The following is an 18,932-nucleotide window of genomic DNA, read 5'->3' on the forward strand; positions in this document are numbered from 1 at the left end:
TGTCGCTAAATGTGACACTTCCTGTTTCTTACAGTACAGTACAGTGGAGGGGTGCGCGTTGCATTGTGGGGATACAAATACAGCGCAGAAAGAACAGCGGGGAGCACAAAGGAATTAAAACACAGCACCTCGAAAACTTTAAATGCCCGCGCGGTGTGATGTGAATTCGTGCGAGCGTTGTTTAAACTGTGAGGTTTGGCGGATGGCAGGCGGACAACTGCCCGAGAAACACAAGGAATGTGAGTGAGCGGAGGGGAGCAGCAGGGCGAACCGCTGTCTCCGACTATCGCTGCTTTTTGTCAGCTGAGCTGTTCGCATCCCGAGGCCCAGCCGTTACCTCAGGCCTCAACTCAGAAGGTAAATTCCCTTCATACAGTCTGTGTGATTACGGTAACCCCACGTTGTACGCTCGTATCGGGCTGCTTTGTCGTCTAAGCATCGATAAGAGCAAACAGAGCGACTATTAGCACCGTGTTGCGTTGGCTAGCGCTAGCTTGATAGCTAACGGCGGTTAGCTAATGTGCAGCAGCTGCGTCGATGTGTGCGGGGTTATCCACGGTCAAACCCGGAATGTGGCTGAACCGGCTTCAAAATAAATGGGGTAAAAAAAAGATTTATTTCTGCCACTTGGTCATAAAACTTTTCTTTTGAATTGTGTATTGTAATGTTGTATTTATGTACAAATGAACCGGAATGGAAAAATGCTGAACACAATACAGGATAAGAATAGAGCTGTTTTTAAGATAACGTACGGGTCTAATCAGGTGATGAGAATAAATAATGGGTTTTATTTTCTTATTTTAATTTATACTACAGAAATTGTAACTACATCTTAATATGTGTAGGTAATAAAAGTATCTGATTAAAAAAAGAAAATGATTTAAATGTAATATTGAGATAAAAGATGTTGCAGGATTCATCTGTCTTTTATTTTGACAGTTGAAATCGGATGTGCTTTTCATCTCCTGGCTGACTTGACCTATTAACTTGACACTGTTAGCTAGTGCTAAACTGTGATTGTAGGAAACATATTTGTTTAGCAGATACTTTCCCCCCTCTTCCTTACATACACACACGCTTTCTTGTTTTCTGTCAGCTCTCTGCAGTCTCTTCCTGTCAAGTGTCTGTGGTCACTTTCTCATATGTGATGTAAACAGAGTGAAAGTAACACAGGCCTGCACCACGGAGCGAGATAAGTGGGTTATCCAGATGTGTTTGGGCTTAACTCGGGCTTCAACGGAGGAGATCACCATGGTGACCTGTGATGGAGCAGGTTAACTTCAGTCAATCAGATTAACACCTGTCAATAGCCCGACTGTTGACCAATCAGATCACTGGAAAACCTGATTTAACATTCCCACAGGATCCTGACAAAGATGTTTACAAAAAAGTATTAAACAATAAAAACTTCTAACAAGCAAAATACAAAATGACAGTTATAGCAGCATTTTAATTGCACAAAGATTCTTCCACTCCTGTCATAATTCTTACAATAAACATGATTTTACATTCATATTCTACAACTGAAGCTCTTAATAACACAAGGAGACGTTGTGATAATAATTGGAAATAAAAACTTTGCCTTCTTGTATTTTTTTTTTGAAAAATATTCCACACACTTAAATATTGCGATTTATGTGCATCACATATTCATAAAAGTTTGTTTATTACCAGACAAAAAATACTCACACTATATTAAATATATATTATATAAGAATTCACTTAACTAAATGAAATAGCCTTAACCTTACTTTGATAATTTGAAATTATTTCTAGTGTTGCATGAATGCACTTGTAACTAGATAGGTAAACCTGGAGTTAACTGAGCCAGTTGATAACTAGCTTCATGATACAGGTGATCCAGGCTTAGTGAAGCCAGGTGACCCAAAGAGAGCCAGACCAATATGAACTCGCTTTGTGGTACAGGCCCTGAGGATGCGTATCCTCCAACCTGACACTGCTGTGATGTAAATAGTTACCGTCTTTGCCGATCCGCTGCAGGTCAGCTGACGATCTTAAAGCGACTCTAGAGATCAAATCTACGAGAGTGACAGACTGAAAAAAGACTGCTCATGAAGCTGTGGGATTCTACTTTATTCAATCTGTCCCTGCCCGGTAGATAACGCTAAGCTAGCCAGCTGTGTGCAGATGTCTGGCTGACGTCTCTTCAATACAAACAGTGGAGATGAATTAGTGAGCAGACTTTCAGTTCCTGACCTGTCTGTTCTCAAAGCGACCATTAAAGTGAATGTGGTGTACTTGGTTTAAGCATCTGCTGACAGTCCACGCGCAGCTGTAGCGTTTATTTTTGAAAATGTGCATAACGATGACGCCCTTGTAAGTGGTGCAGGTCTTTTTTTATATTCTTGCTCAGCTGTTTTTCACTGAACTAGTCTAAACGTATCATGTTTTAGTTGTTTTGCATTTGCCAAGGAAAATAAATTCTTGTTCCACAGTTTTATAACCGGGAAATTTGTGCACTTTACACAGTTTTATATTCAAGCAAGCAACAGTGTAGTTCACCTGTTGAACAATGGGAAGATCAGTGAAGATATCCAGCCCTGAAAACTAGAATACACTGTAGAAACACAAATTATTTCCAAATATCAGCGTAAAACTCAGGACATATTATAAAGGAAAACTATCGGGAATGAAAGAATCTTTGTGCAGTGAAAATTCAATAATTCAATAATCGTCTTTATGAATTCATTTAGTGAGATAAACTAAAACCAGAGTGAATTTATTTATATAAAATAACTATTGCCTTTTATTAATATTATTTGTAAACTCTTTTGTCCCTGTTGGGATACCATAGGAATTATTACTCCCGTTTGTCTGGGGATCTGATCGGTCATTAATTGGGCTGTTGACAGGTTCTGATTCTCTGAAGTTCCCTACAGCAGCGTAGGTTACCATGGCGATCTGCCTCGGTTAAAAGTGAGCCAGCTACGTGATACCAGATAACCAGAGATAAGCCCAAAGACAGCTGGATAACACAATAAATCCTGCTCCGTGGTTCAGGCTCCTGCTCTATCACAATCATAAATATTTTTGTGGCAAATTTTTTATTTTATTTTTTAGCGTTGCTGATTTTTAGTTACATAACTGTTGATCTATCAGTTGATCTATGAGCGTATAAAATGTCCCAGTTGTGTCTTCAAATGGCTTATTTTGTCTGACAAAGCAAAATGCTCAGTGCACAGTGAAGTGAAAGTGAAAGAGCCAACAAATCCTCACATTTGTGAAGCTTCAGCCAAGAAAAGGTTTTATATTTATCGATGAAAATATCATGAAATAGTCACTGTCAGGATTTTCTGTCCATTGAATCTATTGTTGAAGCTTTGCAGTGAGGCACGTAGGAGATAAATGTAATCATACAGGTGTATTTGATGCACTGCATGACCTTTAAGATGTAAAATGGTCTTTAATTTGACCAAGGACTTATCAACAAGTTATAAGACATTAATTTAGATCATTAGATAAAGTAAAATGTTTTTGGTTTTACTTTTTTCTTCACTGAAGAATTGTCGAATCTTCTCTTAAAGATGTAATTTGTATCAGAGGTCAAAGTTTTATTGAAATCATTGTGACATTTGATTTTTAAACATCACCTCTTTGTCAAGTTCATCTACTCTTACATCAGGAAGAAGTTGATAGAGATAATGTAGACGAATAATTCTCCTTCAGGAGACAGTGTGGCCGTATGAAAACCCCTTGGTGGACTCTTTTCTATTAGCGCTGTTTGCTGGTTCAGACTAGGAACTCTCTTGTTGCACCACCGAAGCCCAGGTCTATAATTCACTTTGCCTTCACTGGGCCAACATAGCCCAAGAGTATTTTCCTTTGGTGTGTGTGTGTCTGTGTGTGTTTGTGTGTGTGTGTGTGTGTGTGTGTGTGTGTGTGTGTGAGAGAGAGAAGGGGAGTGCGCTCTCCCTGCGAGAGCCCCTTCACTTGAGCTTTTGTTTGATGGAAAATCTCATGCCTCAAAGAATCCACATGTCTCACAGACAGCTGCTGAGCATCCTGTAGTGCACTGGCCTCCACATGGGTCTGGCTCGCATCGCTGCGCATCTGCTTTGATTGTTGTTACATAACTTGGCATTTTGTCCCCCATGCCCCCACCTTTCCTTCCCCTCAGAGCTCAGAGAGCACCGTAGTATTTCTCCCTTACCTACACCCACTGCCTTCCACAGTGAAACTGACTTTTTTCACACTTTATTTACTGTGGATCTGGTGTTTTGTGTCGTGTGACATCTGAGTTTTCTCTCTGAACTTGGTGATTTCTGATGAAGTGTTAGTTAGGTAATCATTGGACACATAGGTATTGTTATATACACTAACGATGACACTTTTCCCACCAGAAATAGATCTTTGACTCCTGAAATACTTTTACAAACTGAAGTCGGTTTTTTTTTTCACCTCTCCCTGCAGGACGCATTTCCTGTACAGAGTCAGGACCTGACTCCAACATGGGGGTCAAGACCTTCACCCACAGCTCGACCTCCCACAGCCAGGAGATGCTGGAGAAGCTCAACGCTTTACGCAACGAGGGTCACTTGTGTGATGTCACCATCCGCGTCCAAGACAAGCTCTTCTTGGCTCACAAAGTGGTGCTCGCCTGCTGCAGTGAATTCTTCCGCTCCAAACTGGTGGGCCGGCCGGAGGAGGAGGACAAGTTTGTGTTGGACCTCCATCATGTGACTGTTAGCGGCTTCGCGCCTCTGTTGGAGTACGCCTACACGTCGACCCTCTCCATCAGCACGGAGAACATCATCGACGTCCTGGCGGCTGCAAGCTACATGCAGATGTTTGCTGTGGCGAGCACGTGTTCCGAGTTCATGAAGTCAAGTATTCTGTGGAGCCCGGGCAACAACAACAACAACAACAACATGACGGCAGACAAACCGCACGAAACAGCACAAGAGAGCGCCTCGTCTAACTGCGCCCTGACGCCTCTGGACGGCAGCGTGTCGCCGGTGTCGTCGGACTGCAGCGTGATGGAGAGAAACGTTCCTATCTGCCGCGAGTCCCGACGGAAACGCAAGAGCTTTGTAACAATGGCGTCACCTGAGAGTCCGCTCAAATGCACTACACAGATCGTCACCACCTCCCCTCAGATCCCCAACCCCTCCCCCTCATTCTCAGACAGCACAGCCCAGCCCGTGGAGTCCTCCCTGGCCTTCCCATGGACGTTCCCGTTCGGCATCGACCGGAGGTTCCACTCGGACAAATCGAAGCTCCCGGAGAGCCCTCGCTGTTTAGAGCAGGGCGCTCCGGCGACCTCGGAGGTGGTGGTGGGCCGGCGGCTCAGCGACTTCCTGACGTGCGAGAGCTCCAAGGCGGTGTCGTCGCCCGTGCCGGCAGAAGAAGAAGACGTGAGGGTGAAGGTGGAGCGTCTCAGTGATGAGGAGGTTCAGGAGGCGTCCTCTCAACCGGTCAGTGCCTCCCAGAGCTCGATGAGTGACCAGCAGACGGTGCCGGGGAGTGAGCAGGTCCAGGAGGAGCTCCTCATCAGTCCACAGTCCTCTTCTATAGGTGGGGTGTTAAGAATTACTTCTTCATGGGTGTATTAAAGACACATCACTGTTACTGTATCTACCAGTGTTATAATAGAGGCTGCGTCCTGATCCAGTTAACACAGCGTCACTTTGTAAGACACACAATCAACCTGCTTCACCCACCAGCAGGATTTTTATTTGTATTGGTGTCAGCAAAAAAAAAAAGGGAAGTGGTCAGCAGCATCAACCCTTGAATAACGGATTAGTCTTCAAACGCCTCCAGTATACTTTTTAACTCTTCTGCTGTCAGAAATTCAGTAGACAGCTACCATATGATTTTCTGTTTGTTCGTCCTCTCAGGGTCGATGGATGAGGGAGTGTCTGAGGGCTTGCCGTCAATGCAGAGCACCTCTAACGCTGGAGGACATGCAGAAGATGACGAAAGGTATCACGCTTTGTTACAACTTGCAGCGAGGCGAGTCACAGGCAGCGAGAGAATATATAGACCTAGAGATCATTAGTGGGTGTCTGGGCCACACCTGGATAGGTAATAAATTTAGACGTCTTGTTGAAGACATGATGCACATTAATATGTGAGAGCATCCCACAGCTCGTGTCTTTAAATGACCAGAACCACGATAAAAAGATATTTTTTGAGAAGAGACAAAGAAAGTATTCGATTTGATTCTCTGTGTGGTTGTGTTTCAGGCTGGAGGGTATTCAGTACCCGTACCACCTCTACATCAGCCCTTCAGCCCGACCCGGCACCAACGGCCCTGACCGGCCCTTTCAGTGTCCCACCTGCGGAGTCCGATTCACACGCATTCAAAATCTGAAGCAGCACATGCTCATACACTCCGGTAGGTGAAACGGGGGGAAAAGAAACTTTGAAAAGATTCATTCCGAGTCGATGTTTTTGACACTGATCAACAGAAACAGTGTTGAACAGATACTGTTGGTTGTCTGGTGAGCTCACTTCTCTGGAAACTCCACACCCTAAGATTTCTTTTTTTCTGCAATCGACTCTTTATAATCACTCGGGGCAGTTTATCAGATTTGATGCAGCTTTCACAGAAAGCTTTATAAAACTTTTTCACATTTAGCACTGTCCAACACCTGTAAACACACTTTTATGTTTAAAATCAGTGGCGTCTCACCTCAAGGTGCATCACAGTAAAAAATAGTAAAAGGTTTTTGCTTTTTATGTTTTTATTATATCCAAATAACATCGACTGTGAGCCAGTAAAAAAAAAAGGGGGGGGGGCAGTGAAAAGGGTGTAAGCATTTATAGTCGGTGTATCTTACATATTAGGACATTGCGAGGAAAGTTTTGAAACGCTGCCTGTTGTAAGATGTTTTGGATGTTCTGTCCTCGCTTATTTTTAGATCATGTAGAAATTGTACAAATTACCACGTTGGCAATCTTTACCCACATGACAAAACTGTTGGATTTAATCTTGCATCTTGAATGTTTAGTTACATCAGATGTTATTAAGTGAGATTGTAAAAAAGTGGAATTTGCAGCCTGAAATAGAAAAAGTACAAAATAAAAAGCTGCTCAGGTCAGAAAAGTTTAGCTGTTGTAGCTGTGTTTGTGGGCCGTTGTGTTTGTCGTTGGTGTGTTGTTATTCCTGTGGAGAAAGATAAACATGTCAGTGTTTTTACGACCTGTGAAAAGTGCAGTTACACGAGCTCTAAAACCTCTACGTCTAAAGGCCAAAAAGAAAAAGAATTTCGGCCTGTTGTTGACAACAAAATAACAAGTTGTCCATTGTTGATTTATCTTCGAATAGTATCAACTGACCTGCAAAGGAAGATACTTGAAATGTTAATAACACCGTGTATAAATCATGTGTAATCAGCTGGAATTATATTTCACATACGAAACAACCCAAATGAAGAATTTGGTGACTTTTGTCTCAGTGGAATCACCTCTGAGACGTCTTCAGCCTTTAGCTGGAGTCTGTCTGTGGAAGTTTTAAATCATTTTCTACGACTTAGTGAGAGTCAGACCTGTTTATAAAAGGTCAGACAGTTTGAAGTGCACATCAGAAAAACATGAGCCATGAAATCTGCTGAACTCTGCGCAAACCTGTCAAGATAGAGCTGGAGCACAGGTCTGTGAGTGGAGAAACCGGCTCCTAAGACCAGACAATAAAGGTCTGTGGATATAAGGGTAGATGAGTGACTATCAGCTACAACACAATAAACTGTGGGAAAAGTGTAAATATGTTTGAATGGATGTTTTAAAGTGGGTGTTTCCTTTTTAAAAGGCAGTGAAATTAATTCTGTACCATTCAACTCATTCATAATAAAAGCAGCTTGTTTTACAGACGAGGGTTGAATCATTTTGACGTCTCTCCTCTGCTCGGCTCAGAGGACGTTCTTTTAGGGGAAGACCAGATTTAAATGTATAAACAAAGTGAAGCATGAGTCAGTCTGAAGCGCTCAGCGATTAGCTGATGCAACACCAGGGAAAGCCTCAGAAATATGTAAACCTGTATTCTGACCTGAAATGAGGCTGGAATGTGTCTCACTGAATCTGTTTTGGCAGAGAGTTTGTGGGACTTAATATTTCTTATCAAATTAACGTTTTAAAAGAATATTTAAGGGGCTGAGTTACATATTTGTCATTTAGCTAAATTACCACCTAATTGTTTTGTTGCTTTTCTGTAGAAGTGGAAAGTTAAATTTGAGATAAAAGAGATTCATTAAACTTTTAATGCTGGATTTAAACACGAACTGGAATTCACATAGAGAGTTGTTATTATCAGTGGATCTGCTAACAGTAGCACGTCAGCCAACAGAGGTCTAAATAAAAGGTGAAATGACACTGGGCATCTTTACTTTCCAACACCTTGTATATAACTTAGTGATGAATGGATGAAACTTTTTGTTCCGGGCATTCTGGGAAACGCTGATTAGGAAAACAGTTGAGGCTCCCTCCCCACCTCACCTCATGCACACTTGGATTGTAACACTTGAGTGATGCTAATGTACAGATGGGCTAAGCTTTGGTTTTCTCCTCCTCCCTCAGGCATTAAGCCTTTCCAGTGTGACCGCTGTGGGAAAAAGTTCACACGGGCCTACTCCCTAAAGATGCATCGGCTGAAGCACGAAGGTAAACGCTGTTTCCGGTGCCAGATTTGTAGCGCCACATTCACGTCCTTCGGTGAATATAAGCACCACATGAGGGTCTCCCGACACATAATCCGCAAGCCGCGGATTTACGAGTGCAAAACGTGCGGCGCCATGTTCACCAACTCTGGCAATTTAATTGTACACCTGAGGAGTCTGAACCATGAGGCATCCGAACTAGCAAACTACTTCCAGAGCAGGTGAGAAGTCCGGGGGCGCTGACCCCCATCATTTACTCAGATCTCACCTGGATCAGAAAATAAACTACGGTTTAGATTCTCATACCTGAGCTTCATTTGATCGTTTTTTCCTTGTGTAGGTTTGTTTTTGAGATGACTGCAGGTGATTTGAATGCTCAGATCAAGTGTACCTGAAGTATTTGGCTGTATTTTCTGGGGAGTTTGAATTTCACTCACTTAAAGGGATATTTACACATGAAATTTGGGAAACGTGCTCCTTCATTTTCTTCCGTGGAGTGGGAGGATTGATAGCACCCTCATATCTGTGCAGTAAAAATGCAGCAGCAGCATTATAACAGCAAGAACAAACTGTCTACCTGCTTCTTTTAAAGCTCACTAATTAACATGTTTCTCATTTGTTTAATCCGCACAAAAACTGAAGTGTAAAAATGCCAGTTCATTGTTCTGCAGGGTGTGTCTGTTCTTCGCCTCTGTGAATTTGGCGTTTTTACACTTGTGTTTTTGGATGAAACAAACGTGATGTAACGTGTTAACTCCTGATCTTTAGAGGTGATAGTCGGTGGGTTTTGTTTCCTCTGAACAGACCCAGACGAGCTGTTTCCCCTGTTTCATATTTACCGTTCAGACATGAGTGGAATCAATCGTCTCTAACTGGCGCCAAGAAATGGAATAAACACATTTCCCCAAAAATGCTGAACTATTCCTTTTAACATTGATCACTGAGAGGAGATGGTAAATATCTGAAGCACGTTCTGGCTGTTTATGGACAAAACTCCATGAGATGTGAGGATGAAGTGGGAATTCAAATGCCAAAGCACCGTACACAACTTCAGTGTTGTTTAAAACTTGTGTTCTCAAATGTTTTGGTCCCGTAAAAACACAACTCTGATCATTTAGTCATCTCTGTTTGTTTCTATATGAATGGATTTTCCTTCACCAAATAGAGAGGGCTGTTTGTTTTTATCAGAAGCCCGGCCCACAAAGCCTCGTGAAAGTCTGAACACAGTGTCTTTATGGAGTCGAAGTGTGTTTTTACTTCCCAGACTTTTCCACTTCTTAATCAACTCAAGTCCTCACAGGTCAGCAGGACTCAAACGGGCCATTGACTCCTCAAAAGTTTTATAGTAGAAGGTCTACGTCTGAGATCATGACAGTATGGAAAATTCTCTGGCAACCCAGTCAGTCTCTTAACTCCCATCCTCAGTCTTCACATAAAAAGATATGTTAACTACACTGTATGTTTTTGTCTCAGCTGCTGGTTTCCAGATTCAGCTGTTGTCTGTGTCACAGAGTCACACTCCACCATAACTGTTTATTCTGGATTATGAGCTCTGTTCCCGCTGTTGGTCTCTGCATGATAAATGTAGTTACATCCATGGTCACACGTGCGCTCACACATTTTAAAGAGCCTCTGTTATAGGAGTCCAAGTGTAGTTCTCTGTAATGAAAACCCAGCCACGCTTAGATTATGTTAAAATAATATTTAAAAAGCAACGCTCTTGACAATTTCTATAAATCCACTTTCATGTCGTTAATTTGTATTGACATGTCTTCTGGTTTACCTGCGTTCAACACATTGGACACATATAGAAGCAAATCAATGCCAAAATAATAATAATAATAATAATAATGATAATAATAATAAACAACTGAACACCACAATTTTAAATTTTTCTGAATTAATGTCGTCTGAATTTCCCTTTCCGAAATCCTCAATAGTCAAAAAGTTGCTCCCTTCAAGCTGGATTTGCTTTTCATTGGTTGCGATCTGAATTTTACATCTTGAATTTCTGGATAGATCTGAGTTGAGCTTATTAAAATTAAGCAATTTTGAATACAGCTTTTGAATGTTAGGCATGTGAATCTAAATTTTTGGAACCCTAAATTATAAATAAATGAAAATTGAAAATTGAAATTGCACAACCTGAAATCGACTATTGAGGATTTCACAGAGTGAAATTCTTGAAGATACACTCTAATATTTCGGTGGTATTTAAATGTTATTGAATTTCAAAATTCAGTCGGTGATTCAAATTATTTTGGTAATGACTTACTTCCATTCATATCAAGAAACAATCCAACGCTCTTATAGACCAACCGAAAGGTTGTTTGTGATGCACTGTAGCGTTGTGAGATATTTCTGTGTGAATTATACGCACGGAAAGTGGGAAACTTTAGATATCATCACAAAATAAGAAACTGCTTTTGTAATAAAATACATCAGCTTGTGATCTCAAGAAAACAAACTTATTATGTCAATCATAGGAAAACATTAAAATATGGTCATTATTCATGTCCTCTCTGGGCCTCCGTAGACGTGCCATAAAGATGTTCAGTGCAGCTACAGTGGAGATTTAGAGCAGAAATAAAATCAGGAATGTAGATCCTTGGCAGTAGATTCATTGCAGATAGATTTTCTGGTGATTGACGAATTGATGGATCGATTTATGATTTCATCTTTAACGATAATCCAGAAATATATTTTATTTTCAGTAAAGCCTCCTTCTCTGTTACTTAGATTTATCATGATTAGGGAAAACGTTCTAAACGTCCAAACTCAGTTTCAGCTCAACACCAGAATCTGATAAATGCATTTTGTTATTTCCCAAAGTTAAAGATGGAAACTTTAAATGTCACTTTGTTGTTGCCTGATGTGACGTCAGACGTTCATGTGTCGTTTACCTCAGAAACTTGTGTTGAGGCAGCAAATAACAGGACAGTGAACTCAACGTCTTCTCTTCATCCTTGCAGTGATTTCCTCGTGCCCGACTACCTGAGCCAGGTACAGGAGGAGGAGGAGGTGCTGGGAGTCCAGTATGAGCTGGAGGAGTCCCAGCATCACCCCGTCTACCCGGTCAGCACCTCCACCTCCACCACCACTGCCGCCTCGTCCTCCTCCTCAGTCCAGATGCCCGTCATCTCCCAGGTCTCCTCCTCTACCCAGAATTGCGAGAGTTCCTCCGGCTTCCTTTCACCTGAGCCCCTGGATCCCCTGGAAGCCCCAGCCTCCCTCAAGATGGACGCTGACGAGACGGCAGCCATGACAGAGGAGACCAAGATGGACAACAGTGTGGGGGGCAGTTCCCCAGAGGTGTTTGAAGAAGAGCAGCAGCAGCAGCAGCAGCATGCCCAGGCCAAGGAGCTGGTTTCCATTACCATAGAATGATTCAAGTCTTCTACTTGCCCATCATGTCTTATTTTGCAGCCATGTCATATGGGAACATCTGTTGGGACGCCATGACGGCTTAAAGGGACGACTCGGACACGGTGAAGCTTCGTCGTGTGAAGCCATCAAGACGCCATGATCGAAGTTACCTGAAGACTTCAGTTGCCTTAGTGTTGCTTTCCACTTGCAACTCAGATGCACTTATTTGATTTCATGTTTTACACCAAACCAAATTCAGCAAAGTAAATGATCATTTTCTTTGTTTATATTATAATTTCTTGAACTTGACTGAAGCAGTTTCCTTGTTGGCGACATGAGATTTCACTAGATCATAAAATCTGGGTTCAGTTCATCCCCAGACCTGAATTTCAAAATAGTATTTATCACCCGGGAAAGCAAGTGAACAGTATTTTTTAAGAGTAGTTTTACAGAAGGTTGTTTTGTTTTTTTTCCCATATGACGTGAATGCAGCGCTAGCTAAAGTCATTTCTGTCTTAGCCAATTTGAGGTCTGTTAAATCCAAGCCTTGTCCTATTTTTGGAAAGTGCCTGAGTTCCCATTTTAACAAGGTAACCTGTAGAGGAAGAAGAGGTCTTGACTTTGCCAACGGCGACAAATCAAGTCTTTGCAAACTGAGCTAAAGAAAAAAAAAACTTGTATTTCATTTGTAGTGATAATGCTAGTTTGTATGGGCAGAGACTGTGTTATTCCTTCAGTGCCGTCGCTATAGGCAAACTGTTCAATGTCTATATTATCTATATTGCAATAGCTTGTACTGTAGTTTTACTATTTGAATGCTGTGTAAGTTGGGTGTTGTGAAATATGACATGTCAGGTGTGTGCGTGCATTTCTTTTTATCAATATGAACACAGTACATTTCATTTTTAAATGTTTAAAACTTGAAATTATATTGACAGAGTATTCCCTTTAGATGTTTGTGCGGTTTATGATTTTTCTGACCTACGACAAGTATTTTCTTTCCTTTTTTTTTTTTTTTTTTCACGTTCGATGAACACTGTTGTTACATCAAAGCTAAACTCGAGGAGTTTAGAAAAACTCAGATCAGCACTGATGCATCTTTTTAAAAACAAAAAAATCCAAACAAATAATGACAAAATATGTAAAAAAAAAAAAAAAAAAAAAAAAGGAATAAGAATTTAAAATTTGAAGTTACAAGGTTTCCTCACAGCTGCAGTGTTGAAGTCCCACATGGGCTCTAAGATATGAGATATGGTAATGTAGCATTTCATCCTAGCTGAAGTTAGGCCTGCTTAATGTCAAACAGCGTTTTAAACCCAGTTTGTTATTGATATCTGATTATGGCTTTCAACCTCTGGTCGTCCTGATTTACCAAGGTACACTGCTGATGTTCTAAGATGTTGCATGACTGTTACAGTGATGTCTCATTTCGGTACACCATGATTGTCTTTTTCAACGTTTCATCCTCGTGAGACTTTGTGGGTGAAACACCAAGAATATTACGTTGACCCCCAAAGTGTGGACTGACCACCAGCATCCTCTCTCTTGTTTTGTTTTTTTTACTGAAGTTGTCACAAATTTTAAAGCTACTTTGTGAAAATTTCCCTGACTAAAATTTTGAAATTTACTGTACGCCTGCATCCAGGGAAGCAGGAAGTGATACACACAGATGATGGTGGCTGTCTGTGATGGCCTGTGTTCAGTCAGAACAGATTTTAAGGACGTTGGGTGTTTATGTGATAATATTGCTTTGGAAGCAATGGGAGCGTGTTGGTGTGAATGCAAATACTGTGAGTGGAATCATTATAAATGATGACTTAAACATGTTGTGTCAGGCAAGAGCCGATAACACAGTTTGGCAGTTTGTTACTAATTTCATCGACGTTTTATTTTATGCTGATTTTGGGTCAAACCTCCGGCTCCTGTTTCCTGTGTCGTGCCAACATGGTTGTAATTTTGTACTTAGACATTGTTGTGCCTGTATTTTTGAGAAGATAATGACGCCCATGGTGACGATCCATGAGTTGAATGCTACTGACTGTGAGTGGGTTTCTCGTTCAGTGAAATCTTTCTGTTGCCCCCCCCCTCAGAATCGTACTTATGGCCCACGTTTGGGATTATCACAGCAGGATGTAAGCCCTCACACGCAGGGTTGATTGTAAATGCAAAGGTGAATATTGCTGTGATAAGGGCATCAATATTACAGTGTCCTGACCATTGAAATCCACTGAGAGCTGTCTTAATAAGAGCCCCCCCCCCCCCCCCCCCCCCTGTGCCATCCTATCAGACACTTTTTAGAAGTTGTGCCATTTGCCCTTTTTGTCTGGGTACAAATCAAGCTTTTTTCCTCCAGGACCAAATGTCCTCTATGTCATTGGGGATTTGCCATGGCAATCAGTAACTGCACATAATAAAATACAGATAATCATTTTGAGTGGTCCATGCTATTTAGCAAAGGGGGTCCCGCTGTCTCGCCCCTGAAAACACTGTATGATGTTGTGCATTTAAGAGGCTAGCCTTAGTAAATGGACCTATTAACTCTAGTTGCACAATATCGAAATTCAAAAAAAAAAAAAAAAAAAAGTTTTCTATTCTCCATTTGTACGTCATGCTTTTTTTCATCTGTTGTGTTCGGTGTCTGTATTCAAACAACGTTTTTATAATGAAATGCTGCTGTTTGTTGAAACGCAAAGTGCCCAAAATATTTTTGTGAACCAATGGTGTGCAATAAATGGACAGGTGGTGTTTTAAAAGTTTTAATTTTGTCTTTGGAATGATGAATTATATATATATACATACATACATACATATATATATATATATATATATAAAAAGAATGTACCATTTTGTTTTATTCAAATGTGACTGAAGGTAGGCAAGGACCCCATTTGATCTGTGAAACAAGGAACAAGGCTTTGATATCAAGTGACTGGTTCTGTTCAGTTTCTGTTTGTTTCTGAAGCTGCATGTTCATATCGTTGTGTGAAGTGGAGAGCATGTCTCCAGGTGGCGATGCGTTCTGTCAAGGCCTTATTTGTTGACGACTCTTCATCCAGCATAGCTTCGATCTGTTGTTCAGCATGCCCTTCTTCTTTTCTGTACGTTTTTCCCTTTTTATGTGCAATGTTTTAAAAATATCTCGATTATATACAGGACATGCCTTTTCAATGTACACTTGATGTTGTATACGTTTTCCAGTCCTTATGGTTTTATTTAAAAGTAGGAAAATATAAGAAAAAAAAAAACATGGTAGCTCTTCATAATGGCATATATATTTTTGGTGACTTTTGTATGGGTGCTGTTTCATGGCATCTTTGGATATTCTTGTTAAATGTGAATAGAACAGCATAGTCTGGGAGTATGGGGGGCCTTGGTAGTCTTCACTTTGTGACTGTCTGCAGTGTGTGTATATGTATATATATATATATAAATATACAGTATATACACTCATACTATGTTGCGTATTCTTTATACTGTAGGCTACTTGATTACAACCTGCTTTGAGACAGATGTTGTATTTTGTGTCTTTGATACTGTATTTAAACTGTAGTTCGGAGAAACTGTACAAAAACATCCCAGATAGTAACACAACCTGCACAGTGATAAGGGAGAACTGATGTTTGTGGTGTTGAGTGTTTTAACTGGATCATATTCCACAGTTGGCTTTTAAAAACTGACAAGACCACTCTGTATTTTAGGGTTTATGGTTGTTCTGAATCTTTACTAGTGCTCTGGCTTTGGAGTCCTGTTGTTATTAAAAGAGTCGTTTTTTGTAAAAGTATAAAATGTAAATAAAAAAACTAAAAGTCAGAATAAGTCTAAAACTTGTCTGAAGTTGTTTTTTGTCACTGTAATATCTTTAAGTTTACTTAAAATTAATTTCAGCACATTTATTCCTTGTAATACACAACTTTACTAATATGTTCTACAACATCACAGAGCAAAGGTTATTTATAACATCATTAACAAAGAGAATTTATAATTAGATTTTTGTAATTACATACTCATAGATTCTCAGTAAACTAGTACAAACCAGTTGACACACAGTCGACCTGGAGCTGTCGGGGCCCTGAGAGCTCTCTGCCCGTTTTACACAGTTGGAAATATATTATTTCAGAAAATGTGGGACTAAAACAAGCTATATGGTTCAAAATATTTTTTTTGTCTTCGCCTAATAAAATTCATAATTGATAACAAATAACTAGGAGATACTTTATGCAAGAACGATGAAAATCATTATATCCCTTCTACATTTAGTCAAAAACACCTGTGTGAAATGTGAAAGCCTCCAGGCCGAGCCTTATGGGAGCTGTTGACTTTTTACCCTTTGTCATTGAAGTCCTCAAACTTGTGGAAAAAGGCTCCAAATGACCAAATTGTGCTTTTACTCTTTAATTTGTAACATTGAAAAACATACTGAAGCATTTTGATGCCTAAAAAACCTTTTTACATCATTAAAAACAGTGTTGATACTTGTATTTCTCATCCATTTTCCTCAGCTGTGAGGTGGGACAGTTTTACAGCTTTACAGCCAATCAGCATTTGCTCAGAAGAGCCCAGCCCCCCTACCTTTAATTCATTGGACAGCGCAAATGCCTGTCTTCGAGCTAGAATGATTGACAGAGGCGGCAGCCAATAGCAGCGCATTCTACGACTAGTAGAAGCTCGTCATTGGGTCTATCATTAAGGTACGCGCGCTGTCTTTACCGGAAGTTCCCGAACGGAAGTTTGAAGGGAGACCGCCAATTTGTCGGCAGTTAGCTAACCATGGATGAAGCTAACACAAGCTAGCCAAAGCCAAGAGGCCGGAAGGACGGAAGTGATGGGAGTTGTCGCTCGACAGACTCAATGGACTTCACCATTTGGAATACTTTTATGGAAAACTCTTTTTATTTTATTTTTTGATGTGTGGACCCTTTCGGATTTAAGGAGTACAAACAATCGAGGAATGGACAAAAAGACGGACTTCGCGACTTTCAAAAGGTAGGGAGTTAACACCTGTCGCCATCTTGCTGATATGTGATGCTGGTACATTATATGTTTGTACTCATGGTTGCTGTAAAATTAACGGATCTAAGGAGGTGTAGCTTGACAGGAATTACTGAAATCTCTTAATTAGTATTCAGACACTTTGTCTGTCATTCCAAACTTTGGTCAGGTGCATCCTGTATGCTTTAATTGGATGTGTCTAGAAGTTGATTGGAGTCACCTGTGATGGACATTCGTTTAGAAAGCCACACACCTGTGTATGAAAGGTCCAACAGGTCACTCTGTATTGTCAGGAGCTGCTTCCCAGTTGGCTTGTGGTTCTGTTTCTCAGCTTTATTCACATACAAGTTAAACTACAGCTCATATAAACAGCCATGTGTTTCTGTTGGTAGTGACTGTTAATTCAGTTTAGACTCTGTCCCAGAAATAGGGGGTTATGCTGCTATAATGTGGCATTACTTATTCAATTCAAAATAAGTTTAATCTTCAGTCATTTGCACAATAAGGCATAAAAATCTCAGCAGTCCACAGATGGACTGAGTCCAGTAAACATAGCTGCTACCTTTAGTGGCACCACTGTCTCTGTAGTAAAACAAAGGCTCAGCCAGGACAAAATGTTTTTACTGCTAATCATGTGCTGTCACAGTGAGCAGCCTCTGAGCACTACATCTGTTTCTTCTTCCTTTGATTTTTGTTGATGAAACCTGAGTTCTCTCTTTCTCTGATTTGATGACTGCTGCCGCCAAAGCTAACTGTGTTTTTCTCTAATTTATAACAAAAAGAAAAACCCACCCTTGCTGTGTCTGTAAACATAGATCCTTGTGTGGTATTTAGAAATAGAGATGTTACATAATTCAATATATTTGTATATTTAAAAAAAAAGAAAAAGATTGTTTCAATACTTAAAACTTAAATTCCACTTTGTCTGTGGCCCTTACACGTGTGGCTAAAAATGCTGAAGCTACAGCATTTAGTGAGGGTTTATAGGATTAATGAAACAGCTTTAAACCTGAAATATACTCAGAACAGGTTAGGAAGATGCACTATCGACCATATTGGAAAAAAACATACATGAATACATACTTTTTTAGAGTGGTTTGAAAATGGGGGCGGCAATGTGGTGGCCCAGTTCAGTATTTCACAGGGATTATGTCCTTATTGGATGATTCTGCACCGTGTGGTCTGCACTGGCTCTAGTCAGACTAGTGGTGCTAAAATAGCCATTTGGCTTTTGGTTACTCTTTTTGCTGCATTATTTCCTCCTGTGATGTCATCATTTCCCTTCCTATGTGCTTGGCATTTGATTATGGAAAGTTTTGTAGGTTGCATCGTTGCAGAGTAGTTTGTTATAAATGTTGAATTGGAGTCCCGTCTGTTTTCGTAAACCCTCTTTGTTCCCAGACTGCTCTAAATAGATGGCAACCGCAATGAGCATATGCAGAGTCAGTCTACACATTAGCAACTTGGTTTCTGGCTACTTTGCAAGCTTCTGTTAGAGCTTTCGACTGTGCTAGTTGTGCTGAACATGGCGGATCACAACTTTCAGCCTTTTACTGTCATGAAACCTCCATTTTCCTGTTTTACAACAGCAAACCAGACAAGATTACCCTGATGGTCCGGGGACACGACATTGGCAGTAATTAATAACGTGTTTTTCTTACCGGCACCATTATCTTTCCCTGAACATAAACAAGTGTTATAAGCCGAACCTTAACCTCACCTTCAGCATATTTAATTCACTTTAATGTATCTGTATTTTTAGAACATCACAATACTGGTATGTTGCAACACAAACGCATCACTTTTTAGTGTCCCCTGGAAACACTTGTTGTCGTTGTGGTCCGTGCTACTTGCAGTGCATTTGTGTATTTGGTTGTGTTGTGAGTATTTTCAGCTCGTGTTGTCAAATTAATTAAAATGTTTTCTGCATTTATTTGTGTTTTCTTAAGTTGCAGTGCGCTG

The 18,932-nt window shown here is 40.6% G+C and overlaps 2 protein-coding genes across 4 annotated transcripts in view; both read left to right on the forward strand.

Moving 5' to 3' along the window:
- The first annotated feature begins 44 nt into the window (after positions 1-44).
- zbtb44 (zinc finger and BTB domain containing 44) lies at positions 45-15,805 on the forward strand. Of its 3 annotated transcripts, none has more exons than XM_056374279.1 (6): positions 45-601; positions 4,432-5,535; positions 5,859-5,943; positions 6,207-6,358; positions 8,536-8,836; positions 11,588-15,805. In XM_056374279.1, exons 1-6 carry the CDS (start codon positions 538-540, stop codon positions 12,000-12,002), a joined length of 2,121 nt encoding a protein of 706 aa, XP_056230254.1. In that variant the 5' UTR covers positions 45-537; the 3' UTR covers positions 12,003-15,805. The 3 variants fall into 3 exon arrangements, with proteins under 3 accessions (XP_056230254.1, XP_056230255.1, XP_056230256.1); XM_056374280.1 differs by having other exon boundaries at positions 45-357; XM_056374281.1 differs by having other exon boundaries at positions 8,536-8,619; positions 11,588-11,750.
- Positions 15,806-16,746: 941 nt separating this feature from the next.
- Positions 16,747-18,932, forward strand: part of LOC130168337 (POU class 2 homeobox associating-factor 2-like) — a 42,100-nt gene continuing 39,914 nt past the window's right edge. The window contains exon 1 of the mRNA XM_056375108.1: positions 16,747-16,964. The gene's annotated coding sequence lies outside the window, so the exon portion shown is untranslated. The remainder of the gene's footprint in view (positions 16,965-18,932) is intronic.

Source organism: Seriola aureovittata, chromosome 4 (genome assembly GCF_021018895.1).
Source record: "Seriola aureovittata isolate HTS-2021-v1 ecotype China chromosome 4, ASM2101889v1, whole genome shotgun sequence".
In the NCBI taxonomy this organism is placed as follows: Eukaryota; Metazoa; Chordata; class Actinopteri; order Carangiformes; family Carangidae; genus Seriola; species Seriola aureovittata.